Source organism: Petaurus breviceps, unplaced genomic scaffold (genome assembly GCF_028583685.1).
Source record: "Petaurus breviceps papuanus isolate PSGF00001 unplaced genomic scaffold, PetGlider_PUasm1.0 188, whole genome shotgun sequence".
In the NCBI taxonomy this organism is placed as follows: domain Eukaryota; kingdom Metazoa; phylum Chordata; class Mammalia; order Diprotodontia; family Petauridae; genus Petaurus; species Petaurus breviceps.
In genome coordinates, this window is record NW_027185804.1 from 26,206,671 (window position 1) to 26,221,100 (window position 14,430).

Genomic DNA, 14,430 nt, shown 5'->3' on the forward strand with positions numbered 1-14,430 from the left:
GGCAGAAGTGGGGGCGTGGGAATCAAGGCGGGTCAGCTCTGCTGCAGACCAGGATCACACAGAGCTCTGCCTTCTCTTTCACTTCTGGGTCCCAGTGTTTCCATGTGTATGTGGTGACTCGCCAACAATCAAAGGTCACCAAAACGAGACTGCTTTGGAAATGCTACAGAAGAGAGAAGAGATTTACAATCCACCTCGAGATGCCTCAGCTCCATCTTCAGCAGGCAGCCTTCATTTGGACATTTCACCGTAAGCGAGAGGATTTCCCGTTTAGCAAAGTTGTCAGGAAATAGTTGATTTTCCAGGAGTATTTCGTTGTCTACAGGGCATTTGTGACCAGCATCTCTACAATAAATAAATAAATAAAGATGTATACCATTATTAGGGGGCAATTCAAACTTAACTCTCATTCAACAAACACATGTAACTCTCCATTTAATATCTATTATAGAATGTAGTATTGGGATAACCAACTATATTAACAAAATAATAGATGACAACTGCTGGAAACAGGGCAATCACATGCCATCTTTGTGGTACGGATCAGTAAGGGAATTTTTAGATTGTGGGGCTGTTTAACACCACAAGAGATGTGGAACCTTTAAATGGATAAACTCACTGGCAGACAGGTAAAGAAGAAAAAGGTATGAATCTGAACAGTGTGGACAGCCCTGATATACTGTCACAACAAATCTAGTAGTCAAATGACATTCTAGGGTCCCTGATTCAATTTAATAGGAACTTCCAAGAGTCTCAAGTAAGGTTTGTCTAATCAAACCAGTGAGTTGTCCTGGAGCATTTTTGTGACTGGTTATACCATAAACATGACTGAAGCTATGGGCACAGCCAATGGAAGTGGTTTTAAGAGAACCAATAGGAAGAGAAAAGGATTTGGAGTCAGCAGTACACGGTGAAGTCCTGTTGGTACTCAATGACACACTGATGTCAGCAAGTCACTGAAGTTCTCCAGGCATCAGTTTCTTCATCTGCAAGATGGAGGAGGGGGAGTAAAGACTCCTTTCATCCTGTTATACCTCACAGGGTTGTTATGAGGAAAATACGAGTTGAGAAGTAAAGTACATAAATGGGAATCATTACTATTAGGATATATATCCCCTGGTGCCATGTCCTGGGTTACTCATGTTCTAGGACTTCCTTGTTCCTTATAAAGTCAGTTACCATTTCTGGCCTTACTTATTTGCTCTAGCCCAGAGGTGGGTGGCCTTCTAGGTCTTTGGGTACAGTCTTCTGAGTCCAAGTTTTACAGAACAAATTCTTTTCTTAAGGAGATTTGTTCTGTGAAGTCTGGATTCAATCAAAGGCTTGAGAACCCCACCCCAGTCCTGGCCTGTGCCCACTCACTCCTATCACAAGTTTTAAAAAGACAAAGTGGTGTTTGATGCATGTTCTAGGATCCTTTATCTAGGCAACATGGAGCTACCTCATAGTGAATAATTATGATGCTTGAAGCATGAAATTGAAGGCATTTATATACTTTAAAAATTAAAAGTGCTAAATCTAGATCATAGACAGGATGCCTACAAAATATACAGGATATCTATACAAAACATAAATGGAGTACCAGAATTCTTTTTGAAATAAACAGAATTAGATTTAGAGGGGTGGATACATTTTTTGGTTACAGGGATCACTGAGTTGGAAGATTACCTTGTACCATCCTCTCATTTTACAGATGAAGAAACAGAGGCACAATGAGATGAAATTATTTCCTAGAAGTCACATGTACTATGTGGCAGAATGGGGATCTGAACCCAGGTCTTCTGACTCTAAACCATGATGACATTACATAATATCACTTCTATGAGCATTAATGTTAGTGGAAGTAGACAGCTGAAGTTTTAGAGGGGAATGTAAAGAAAGAAAACCCTCAAATTTCCTCTTGTGGGTTTTGATTCCTTTTCTGGTCCCATTCTGTATAGGAAAACCTCACTAATTTAATTTAAAAAAAAGCTTCACCTTGCCCAGCTTTCTAAGCCTGGATGCCACTTTGTGACACATTAGACATCTCTTACTTAATCAGAGGAAACTCAATAACCAAACCCTAGTTCTATTTACTACATATATCAAGTGGAGAAGCATCAAGGGGAACAATGAAGGCAAAAGTTGAGCCAACAAGCTTGGTTTCCTGGGTGCTTTTTCAAAGTAATGTCCTAACTGAGTTTTTCAATCCACACTACAGATGCTGCTCATGCTTAAGGAGAGGGGATCTGGGAAATACACATGCCACAGAAATAAAGTTCCTTGAAATACTAATAAATATTCAGCGTAGCATTAAATTAGGAACTCAGACAAGCCCCAGGGAGACAGAGCCCTTAATCTGTTCATGTCACAGACTTCTTACCTGGACATAAAAACATTAGTTACTCAGCTATTTTATATGAATCTCAGAAGAATTTTTTTTAAAAAAAGAAGGGGGAAGGGGAGGAGGAGGAGGAAATGTTAGTGGTAGTAGTGGTGGTGGTGGTAGTAGTGATAGAGGAGGAGGAGGAGTAATTGTCATCAGGATGAAGCCATCTTTTTTTTTTTAGTTCAAGTGGTGAGAAGTATCCCTTGCAATTTGAAGTTGGTGAGCTACTCACCTACAGCTGTCATTGTACTGCTGTAGCTTTTATAAAAGAAAACCCCTAAAATGTTTGGAGCTGCCCTTGGTGAACGGAGGTACAGAGAAAATTAAAGATTTCTTAGAAGATGACCTCGAATCCATTCATGGAAATCCCATCAATAGCTGGGGCATCACCTAAGAATGACAGGGTGTGGGGTAGACTGCTCTTACTGTTGTGCATAAAGAAGGCCAAGCTGAGTCAGATAAAAAGTGTACGGAACAGCTCCTTTACAAAGACAGCTGGTCAGCCATCTGATTCTTCACTAGTGCTCTAAGCTTGGGGATACTATTTTGTGTGCTGGTCTTGTCATCTTAGAAAAAAGTAAAACTTCTATGTCCTTTCTCTGAGTAGGATGATTTTACTCTCAATTTTCAGAGATCTGGAAGAAATGGTTTTATAAAGTGGGGGAAATGGCAGTTACCTTAACAACTGTTGATGGAAACAGAAACCAGCTTTCTCAGCTTACTGTCCAGTATCCTACATCACCCATGCAACTTCTTTCCCAGTAAAACTACCTCTTGAGAAACTAAAAGCTCTTTCCCGTGTTTTGTTACCTTATCGACTTGACAATGCAGGCTTTGCAGAACCGATGGCCACATGGGGTTTGCACGGCTTCCCGTAATGCCATCAGACAGATGGGACACTCATATTTGCTTTCAAGGGGTGGATCAAACTCCACATCATAGCCTTGAATCTCATCCATCAAGGAACTGGAAAGGTTTCCAGGAATGGCGCTCCCATTTACGCTATCCTCCTTTGCTCCAGTGCTGCAGGCACTGGCCATGGCGGTACAACAGTCGCTGTCTGGCTGGTTGGCACCGCAGCTGTCTTCACAGTTTACCAGACTCATGGTTGCTAGATGGCCAAGCAAACTCTCTAGAGAAACAGTAAGAAAAATGCTTAAAACTGAATTTATTTAGCACCCACTGCCTCTGTCCATTTTTTTGCTTTAAGCAACGCAGTTATTCCTTCAAATCTAGGCTCAGATGTCACCTCCATTCAGCCTTTCCTGATACTACCCACTCACCCACTCTTGCTCTTCAAACATTTGAAGGGCCTCTGACCCTCCCTTGTATGTTTGTTTGTATATGTTTTTTCTTCTGTTAAGTTTTAAGTTCCTTGAGAATAAGAATTGTGCATATCTCGATTCCTGATACCCTAGACACCCGCAGGTGCTTAGTGAATTTCAAATGCATGGCAATATAGTGCAGTGGAGGGAGTGCTACATGTGGAGGAGGCCGACCTCACCCTGAATTCCAGCTCTGCCCTGTACTGACTTGGGTGGCCTTGGGCACTCACTCAATCTCTCTGGGCTGTAGGTGAGGGGGAATCAAGTGAGATTATCAGGTTTGTGCCGGCTTTAAATTCATGATGCTATGGTCTCTCTTTGGTCCCAATAGCTTCTCATTTGGTATGTTATATGTTATTATAATAGCTGACAAACATATAACTTTTAACTTAAAAAAAAATGCATTACCTCATTGATCCTCATACGAGCCCTGAGTGTGGGTGCTATTATAATATCTATTCCAGAACCCAAAATATCCAAGCATCAGAGGGCTTAAGTAACTAGCTCCAGGGTCACATGATCAAATATCTGAGGTGGCTTCCTACCTCCAAGGCTGGCACACTTCTCTCCTATCCCAAGCACCTTCACACATGACTTGGCTCCTTGAGGTCAAGGACTTTCCTTTTTGTTTTTGTATTCTCAGCTCCCTACACTGTTTGTGTGTGTACACATGCAGGTATGTCTGAGCTTTACATACACATTCATGCAAGGATGTATTTTAAAATTAAGACTAGGTCTCCCCATCTTACCCAGGTGGGAAATACAAGGGATATTCCTAAGCCCATTCTCAGCACCAACTGGAGGGAGCTTCTACCTGCTTTTTCCATTTCAGACCTAGGCTGGTTCTTCCTTCCTTAGGCAGACACCTGATGGCCTTCTACTTCCAGAGGCTCTAACGTCAAATGGTGCAGACATTCAATCAGCACTGCTCGTAATCAGTATAGCCTACTCTACTTAGAACTTGTGAGCTCAAGAGATCCAGTAGTCTTAGGTCCTCCTGCAGCTGGGGTTACTACTATATATATATGCACTACTATACTGCCCACACAGTTAAATTAAGAGCATTTAATAGTCTACTATGTGCCAGAACTAGGGATAAGAAGTCAAAAGGAGGCAGTCTCTTCCCTTAAAGCGGGGAAGAAACAACAGGCACACTGATGAGCTATATCCAACATACATAAAAAATAGTGGGAGGTGGGTGGTGCATTAATCACTGGGGGAATCAGAAAAGGCCGACTGTAGACATACACTTGAAGGGAGCAGGGAGCATGGACCAGGGAGGTCACAAGAGGCAGAGAAGAGGTGCAGAACATTACAAGGCCAGGGGAAGAACTGTTCCAAGTTAGGAGTTGAGTGAGGAGCCAGAATGTTATATAAAGGTGACAGTCAATAAATAGGCCGGTGTGGCTGGGATACAGAGTTCTGAATGACATGTTTATATGGTGTCTATGTTTATAAAAATCGTAAGATCAATCTCTGATCGGCTCATTCAGAAAACAAAGTTGAGATACAAGTGAGACGCTGGTATACTACATGAACTATGATGAATGACCAATAACCCCCTTTCCATAGTCTTTTTATTAAACTGAAACCTAGGAAACACAAGACAGATTCTTTTTGAAGCCACACTAAGCCACATCTTATTTAAAACACTAAGAACTGACTTCTTACTTCTTTCTCACCTCTCCAGAGTTCTGAATTAAGAAAATCATCACTTGTAGTTCTAACAGCCTGTGACTCAGTAGTAAAATTATAAACCATTTTCACTTTATTAAGAATATTTTTTAAAAAAAAAGAATATTTTACAGCAAGACTTAGTATGACTTTGTGAACAAAAACAAGCTTAGCCCAGGACTCTCTGACTACATCATGTCAGTCAAAGGAACCATTCCAGCCTCTGTCCCTGACTCTTCCAACTGCTGAGTTCCTTCCTCCCTGGAAACCTCCATTTAAGGAAGTGCCCATGCAAGCCATACCCCTTCAAATCTGGTTCTGCCCAAGACTACTTCTCACCTTCCTCTAGCTTTTTTCAGCTCCCTTTTGTTTTGTCCCATTAAATGTAACCTCCTTAAAGGTAGGCACTGTCTTTTGGCTGGTATTTGTATTCCTAGGACTTAGTGAGGTACCTAGAACAACCTATGTACTTAATATTAAGAAATGCCCTCTTGTTCTATCAGTCTGTCTATCTGGTGTTAAAAATCTGGAAGTAATCGTCTTCAATAACCAATGTTTACATTTTACCCTTTTAAAACAGTAAGTACCTATCTAAATAGTATATTTTACTTTGAAGGGTGAAATTTTTTTCTTTGTTTACATGATATTACACAACTGTCTTAAGAACCAGAAAGTAAGTTTCTCTTTATAAGCTGCTTATTTGTTACTGAGTAGATGCTTAGGAACTATATTGAATTTTTAAAACCGGTTGTTAGAAATAATCAGTTTTACAATAATGTTTCCTAATGATATAACAGATGAGATCTCACTTAATTTAAAATTGTTAAATTAGGAACAAATGGTCAAATAGGCTAACTATTATCTGACATTATTTCTCAGGAATCAAGCAGTTCAGAATCATAGTTCAAATTAACCCAAAGAACTCTGACAATCAAAATGAAAGCAAATGGATATCACAGGATCAAAGAGTCATCGATTTAGAATTGGGAGAGGCCTTAGAGGCCACTGAATCCAACTCTCATTTTACAGCTGAAGAAGCTGAGCTTCTGAGATGAATGGCCTGCTGAGGACCACAGAGTGAGTAAGGGTCTGAGGCATCATCTGGACCCAGGTCATCCATCCTGAGTCCTGTTGGAGGGGAAGAAGAGACGTTATTATTGTCTTAAACTTCTGGGTAATGGATCTTTGGCTTCAATGTTTTCTAGTTTCAGAGTCAAATATATCTTAGGAAAAATGATGCTTCCAAGGATGAAAAAAAGATACTTGGTTTGAATTAGAGACATCTTGTTCAAACTGTGCATAAACTACTTCCAAAGGCCAGCCTAGCTCTGCCATGAAAATGCTGAATTGCTTTTTTAACACTGATAGAAAAAACTGACCTTTATCTTTCACTTTCAGACTTGCAAAGAATGTCGCATAGCCTATTATCTCATTTCAGCCTCACAAACATCTTGAAGTAAGTACTCTGGTTATCATTCTAGCTTCTTTTTTAAAAGGTAGCAATACAGTACCAAAAAACAAACACACACAAAAAAAACCCAGAAAAACCCCCCAAATCCAAAGCAGAATACACTAGGTTCAAGCTCCACCTCTCACATGAGTCCTCTTGGACAAATTGTTGAACATTTGTGGGCATCACTTTCTATATCTGGAAAATGAAAGGGTCAGACCAAATGACTTCTAAGGTCCCTTCTACCACTCCATCTAAGATACTACAAAGAAACTAAGTTTACACAGATGACAAAACTTGTCCATTATCATAAATATCATGAACAGAGATCTCTCCTTTATGTACACTTGCCTTTCTATGACACCCTCTTAGATTCTCATCTGTCACCTCTTTTCTGTTACTGAAATCAGTATTTCAAAAATTCAGGCAAAAACACAATATGCTTTAAATGGCTTTTTAATGAACAAATAAAGAAAAATTAGCAGGCAAAATAAATTCATACTGACATGCTCACTACAGAAAAGTCACTGTTTTTACTAGCCCTGTTAGAAACACTGTAGATTACTGCCATACATGACATGGGCAACTCTTCATAAAGAAATCTTGCTATTTCTTAAAGTAAGAATGGTACTTTTTTTTTTTCCTGAATGTATTTTGTAACATTAAACAAAAAATCAGGGAGACATACAGGTCTCTCTAGTCCTTGCAGAAATATATGAATATATTTTATATACTGACTAATATAGCACTTTACACACCTTATGTATATCATCTCCGATTTTTTTCAAAGACTAAAAAGAGGAAAAAAATCAGCACAGTGGAGCAATACATCAAAAAAGTCTTAAAATAATAAGTAATATACACCACTAGTGGACCTCTCACCTCCACAAAGGGATGGTTTATAGTGTCTTAAGGTTTGCAAAGTACCTATTAACTCCTTTGAGCCTTATAACCACCAACCCTGTTGACCACATTAGGCAAAAGCTCTGTTTAAATTTCAGGAAACTGAGGCTCAGTGAGATCACACAGCTGGTGAACATACCAGAGGTAGAATCTGAACACATCTCTGCCTGAATCCAAGGCCAGCATGGCAGCCACCAGGCCAGCACTCATGTGCCCATTGTTTTCCTAAAATGTATCTCTTGAGGTGGTGTTGCTGATAAAGCCCCAACTCTGATCATAGGTTTGAAAATCAGTCCGTTTTAACATTTCATACAAATTTCCCGGAGGGTAATGTGTCCAATTAATAATTCATTCTTCAAAAACCAGAATGTTTTTTCCTCCACAAACATATTTTTATCTCCACTGGTACAGACTCAGACTTGTGCATAGCTATCAGGCTGCAAACTTGACTTGAGAAGCTGCTCTGGATACAAGATTCATGAGCCTTCACCTACCTGTAACAACACTCCCAGACTCAGCTTTGCTCCCCCTCAGACAGCACACACCTTGTCAATGGGCCTCACCCAGCTCTTCCTGCCTGGTGGGAGCTGCCAGGAGAACTCAGCATCATCTCTATGCCACGAGGAGACACACAAAGATCTGAGTGGGAGATACCTAAGATTTCCATTCAATATAAATGAAAAGACAATGGCAACAATAATCCACAGCGCAGACAAAGCTGCCAAGTAAACATTTTACAATGCTTTTTAAGCCAAATACTTCTCAGATCTCCTTGGAGTTTCAGCAGCAGGGACGCTGTGAGTCCTCGCTCTCCACATACTGTACGTATCTCACACATACACAGTTATTTGTATGTTACCTCTTCTGTTAAAATTGGAACCTCCAGAGTGCAGGATTTGCATTTTTGCCTTTTTCTGTAGTCAGAGCTCTTAGCATCGTGCCTGACACACAGCAAGAGCTAAGTAAAGGCCTGCGACTGAGACCAAGGAGAAAGCTATTCAGTTAAGCCTCCAAATATGCATATTCTATTCTCTCATCAAACAATTCATTTCACTGGAAGTTCTGACTTTGGTTCTTTCTCAGTTCCATTAAAAAAAAAAAACTCAGACTTTTCCAACAAATTAAACACATCTTTTCTGGCAAACATATTTCTAAGAAACTATGTTCAATAATCAGTTTCAATTTTGGTGGAAAAAATTCACAGTAAAGATGCAGCTTAAAGACATCAATCAGGCATTAAAAAAAACCACAAGAATGATTGAAAATTTTATCAATAAACATTCTTTGCTTTAGGAATCAAAATCATATACCCATCTGTCATTGTCTTTGTACCGAACACTAACTCCCTTCATAGATAATGCCAAAAGGCATTTACTCTGCCTTCAACAGAACACCAGAAAGAGGAACAAGGCCCAACATTGATCTTATTATAAGCAGACCATTTTTTAAATATTTGGTTTTCTTGGTGAGTGAAGCAATGAGACTATGTAGTTCCAAGTTCCTTCAAGGAATGAAAGAATATACCAACAGGAAGGAAACAAGCATTTATTAAGCACCCACTATGAGCCAGGCATTTATCTCAATCTTCACAATTATTCTAAGAGGCAGGTGCTATGATTGATCATCCCCATTTTACAGTTGAGGAAACCAAGGCAGAAAGTAATGAAGGGACTTGCCCAGAGTCACACAATTAGTAAGCATCTGAGGCTGGATTGAACTCAGAGGGTCTGTCTCCCTTGGTTTCTCCTGCTGCTTCTAGGCAGTCTAGTGCACTGAAAGGCCACAGAAGGGGATGAAGTGGATATGGGAAGTTTCACCCTGGCTCCCCCACCAAGAGGCACCATCTTGGGTGGGCAGCTTCCCCTCTCTAGGCCTCAGTTTCTGTACCTCTAGAAAGAAGGGGCCACATGAAATCACTTCCAAATTTTAAAAATATTTTGGAAACAGTGGCCAGGCTATGCACCTCCTGGTGATGGACTTGACATGGAGAATGAGGCACACATTTTAGACATAACCAATGAGGGAAAGCATTTTGCCTGACTGTGTATATTTGTTACAAGGGCTAGGAGGTACCAGGCTAGATGATTTCCCAATGTCCACATGGACATGACAGATCATTGAACTCAAGAGTCAGAAACACTTGGAGTCAAAACCAACCTCAGACATATTATTTATTGTATGACCTTGGAAAAGTCACTGAACTTCTGGCAGCCTATTTCTTCAACTGTAAAATAAGGATGTTATACCAGCCCCTACTTCACAGGCTTATTTCAAAGATGAAATAAGAGATGCACAGTACTTTGAAATCCTTATGGTCTTATATAAATGAGAGCTGTTATTTTATCAGTAAAGCTCTCACCCTGTTGTTGCTGTGCAGTCATTTCAGTCATTTTGGACTCTTTGTGACCCCATTTGGGGTTTTCTTGGTAAAGATACTAGAGTGGTTTGTTATTTCCTTCTCTCCACTGAATGGATAACTAATGGTGAGAGTAGACAACTCACCTTTCACTAATATGCTAGAACCATGAGCTGGTGCTAGCTTTCTTTCCTGCTGGGACTCCAGGTTTGTAGCTCTTAATTCTGTGTGCAAGAAAAAGACTTCTTTATTGGCTAGGAAGTTGTTAGGCAACCAATCCAAGCTTCTTTTGGTTCTACAAGCCACAGCAATACCATCAAACATATGTCCATATACTAGAGGTTTCCATTAATCACTAAGTACTTAAGTATCTAATAATACATGTTAGGTTTCCCAGTGTGGGAGTTGGAGAGGGAAAACAGAGAAAAGAAAGTACACAAAAACTGATTCATTGAAGCTAGAGCTGCAGGTAGGGAGAAGGATATGTAAAGGTCAAGAAAGCTTCAAATAAGACTTTTAAATATGATTTTTAAGTCGGATCAAAGTTTTCACAGGATGTTAAAAAAAAATCACACCTGACATACAAAGCAAGAGAATGCAAGAAACAGAAGTAAGTGTAAACAAAGTATTGCCAAAGGACCATAAATTTTTTTGGTATTAAAACTCTTTGAAAAGCTGTAGGCTTTCACAAAGATTATTCTATGATACAAGGACAAGAAGAGTTCATTAAATGTAGACATTTTTAAAGCATTAATGAGAGGGAATTAAAATTCAAAAGACTGAATATAGACTCCATATATATGAATTAAAATAAAGGCAATAGAGACAGGGAAGAATCACAAATGACTCTCACAGTCATAATTTGGGAATAAAGTTCTCTTAAAAAATTAAATGTAAACTCAACTGTGCCAATATTAAGGTTGTGATTCAAAAGTATTCTGTAATGTGTTAGACTAGAAGGAGGTGGTCTGAGTCCTGGATCTACCACTTTGACCTTGAACAATTAATATGACCCCACTTGGAGTCAGTTTGCCCATCTGTAAAATGAGGGGGCTGGATTCCCTGGAAATCTCTAAGGTCCCTTCTAGTGTTAACATTTTACCATTTATGCAGGCTGCTGCTGAAACTTTATGAAAAAGGTTTTAATCATGGAAACATCAACAAAATAAAGCATATGAGAAACAAATGACACATTTAGCTACTCTAGGGTGACAATCACGTACCTTTACATGGCAGGCACAAAAAGACTTACAAAGTGCTTTCTTCTCAACAACCATGTGACGTAGGTAGTACAATAATCTCTCTTTTATAGGTGGAGAAACCAAGGTCTGGAAAAGCTCAATGACTTGCCAGTTATAATCCTAAGTGTTAGAGCTTTCATCTGAAATCAGATTTTTTGACTGTAAGGCCAAGACTCTTTCCACTTTATCAAAGTACTGTCACTCTCACACTCAATCAACAAAATTCAGCTTCCTAAATTGTCAGACCTAGAAGGAATCTTAGAGATCATCTAAGAAGTCCTGAGTGATGAGCCAAGTTATAAAAAAAAAAAGTGCTTTGCAGTAAACCTTAAGGTCTTCCTGTCAGATGCTGGTATTAACTGGCCAAGGCTACCTCATGTGTCAAAGGTAGGGTCTCTACTGAAACCCAAGGCTCCTGACTTCAGGCCCACTGTTCTTTCCATGATGCCAGGCTACTTCCTTTATTACCCAGAATGAAAGTAGTTCAGTTCACAAAGAAATTGGAAGTAACAACAGTTGTGGATTTTTTTTTATAGTTTCCCTACCTGTGTACATGGGTATATTTGATAATATGCCTTTCCCTAAATCAAAAGCAACACAATAAATATCCATGGAGTTGAACTAAAGAATCAATGTGAATTCTTTAGGTGCTTTCTATTCAAGTCCCTCCCAAATGCACAATGGAGTTCCCCTACACCAAATACCAGGAACAGTTTTATTGAACTCATGTCTGGAACAGTTTAAAGATGCAGAGAAATGGGAGAAACGTTCTTATTGTCTGAACTTTAGAAGAAGCATTCTCTAGGCCCTCTTCTGAATTAACCAGGGAACTATAAATACCTGCTGGCTTGTGTTTGTTTTGACAGGGACAAAGGGAGGTAGAAGACAGGTTCTGTGTAGAAGCTTTATATACGTGTAACTCAAAGACTGTCAGAGAGAAGAAACAACTTCAAAAACATCTCAATATGTTGCACAGGAGGGCAGAAGACCTAATGGAAGCCGTTCCTCAGCAGGAGGATACCTCTCCAAGATTGCCCTGCCTGGTGAAACAACATATTTTTAGTTAGTCAAAGGCTGGGGGTTCCAATCCCATCTCTGCCACTGACTACTTGTGTGACTCCTCTGTAAAACTTGGGGTTGGACTAGATAACCTCAAAAGGTCCCTTTCAGCTCTACTTCTACAAACAACCAGTCTTGACTTGGTGTCCTCCAGTGATATCTGGAGCCTTTCAGCAGACGGTGTCGGAGTAGGGGGTGTGGAGGTGCCAGAGCTACAGTGTGAAGGAAGCCCAGTGTGGTGGATGAAGCCAGGAAGGCCTAGGTTTAAGTCCCGGCTCAGATGACTCCTGTCTGTGATTCAGAGCAGACTTGAGGGAGCTTCCTCACTGGGCAGCTCCCTCTGCCAATGGAAAGGCAGGTCCAGTCCTCGGATCCCCCAGGACCACATCCAGCTGGCCTGCTTGCTGCTTTTCACACAGGCCCCAGCCTGCAATGCTCTGCTCCAATCTGCCCTTCCAGCGAGGGTCAGTCCCAGTTCCTCCAACAGTGACTTCCCTCTGAGACTACCTGCCCCCTGCGCTGCAGACTGTTTGCATGCTGTGCCAGCCTCTGGGGGCGGGGTCTCGCTTCTGCCTTTCTTGGCTGCCCCAGAGACCGTAAGGAGACCTTCACGAATTTTCTAAGTAATACAGGGCTTTTTAAAGTAATACAGGCACTAGAGCCATCAGACTCTAATTAAGGCCTCCTAGATGGCACCTGCCCACTAAGAAGGAGCGGCTTGGTGGAGAGGGAACTGGTGCAAATCCTGTTTCAGACGCTTAATTCCTATGTGACCCCAGACACGTCACTTAAATCCTCTGAGCCCCAACTTCTCCGTCTGTAAAATGGGGTTGAGACGAGGTAAAGAACAAGCTTCCCAATCAGGCAATAAACATGTATGAGGCACCTACTACGTGCCAGGCAATGTGCTGATCACAAGGGAAAAAAGGAGAACAAAAACCTACACAAATCTCAGTGCTGAGGCTCACCGCCGGCATCATCTCCACCCCCGTCCTCCTCGTCACTGATCACGGATCCTCATGGTGGGGAAACTGAGGCACAGGTTCAGGGGCTTCCCTAGGATCTCAGCAGCTACGCACTAAGCGGGATCAGAGACGACAACAACAGGGAAGACACTGAGGTTAAGGGGCAAGTTTGAGACCTGAATTCAAATCCCGCCTCACTGCGTGTCCCCGGGTGAGTCACCTAACCTGTGCAGATCTCAGTTTCCCGATCTGTAAAAGGGTCCAGCCTCCGGCTCCCCGGGGCTGACGGCGGGAGCTGTCTGAGAGTCAGTCCCCAAGACCCCCCTCCCCCCGGCCCCGGGGCTCGGTCTCGGACCCACGGAGGCGTTAGCGGAGGTAGCTCGGGAGCGCTGTCCGAGTCATCCCTTCCGCCCCCCCCCGTCTGGCTCTGGCCGACGCACAGCAGGGGCTTCATACGCGCGGGCGGCCCTGACTGTGACCCTCCCGCTTTGTCCCCTTCTCCTCGGGGGGGGGGGGGGGGGGGGGGGGGGGGCACGTCCGCGACCGTTCGCTTCCCACAGGAGGCAAACTGAGGCACAGAGCTTTCCTCCCGCTGCGCCACAGCCTCCCGGGCCCGGGACACTCACCCGCGCCGGTTGGTCCTTCCGTTGGTCGTTCGCTCGAAGGCCTCGCGGAGAAAGAGCGCGAGGAGCGCGGTCACGGAGGCCCGCACGGTCTCAGGGAGCGGGCGAGGCCCCTCAGGCCGCCGCCGCCGCCGGAACCCGAGCTTCCGCCTTCCCAGCTCCCGGCCCAGGCATGGGAACACGACTGCGCCTGCGCCGGGTACGACGGCGCCCGAGAAGGGTCTCCCTCTCTCGAGAAGCGCAGCGCCCCCTGCCGCCGTGGCGGTCCTACGGCCGTCTGCGCTCGGGCCGCCAGCGGCCGCCTCCCAACGCACACCTCGGGATTGCCAGGGTGAATTCCATCCTTGCGCGTCCCTGGTCCAAGGCGTGGAGAGCGAGGTGCGGTCTTGGACGTAATGAGGCGAAGAAGAATTAGGAAGTGGAGGACTTCTTTGTAGAGGGAATTCCCAGGGGCGGTGGTAGGGGA

The 14,430-nt window shown here is 42.6% G+C and overlaps 1 protein-coding gene across 3 annotated transcripts in view; it reads right to left on the bottom strand.

Moving 5' to 3' along the window:
- The window catches only part of TRAF6 (TNF receptor associated factor 6), a 36,013-nt gene extending 21,864 nt beyond the window's left edge, over nucleotides 1-14,149 (bottom strand). For 2 of the 3 annotated variants that reach the window (XM_069091446.1, XM_069091444.1), the window contains exons 1-4: nucleotides 13,968-14,149; nucleotides 13,321-13,454; nucleotides 3,179-3,500; nucleotides 195-345 (exon numbers count right to left, since the gene is read on the bottom strand). In XM_069091446.1, the coding sequence (XP_068947547.1) occupies nucleotides 195-345; nucleotides 3,179-3,474 (447 nt within the window). In that variant the 5' untranslated portion in view covers nucleotides 3,475-3,500; nucleotides 13,321-13,454; nucleotides 13,968-14,149. The remainder of the gene's footprint in view (nucleotides 1-194; nucleotides 346-3,178; nucleotides 3,501-13,320; nucleotides 13,455-13,967) is intronic. The other variant, XM_069091445.1, reaches the window with a different exon arrangement.
- Nucleotides 14,150-14,430: the final 281 nt, after the last annotated feature.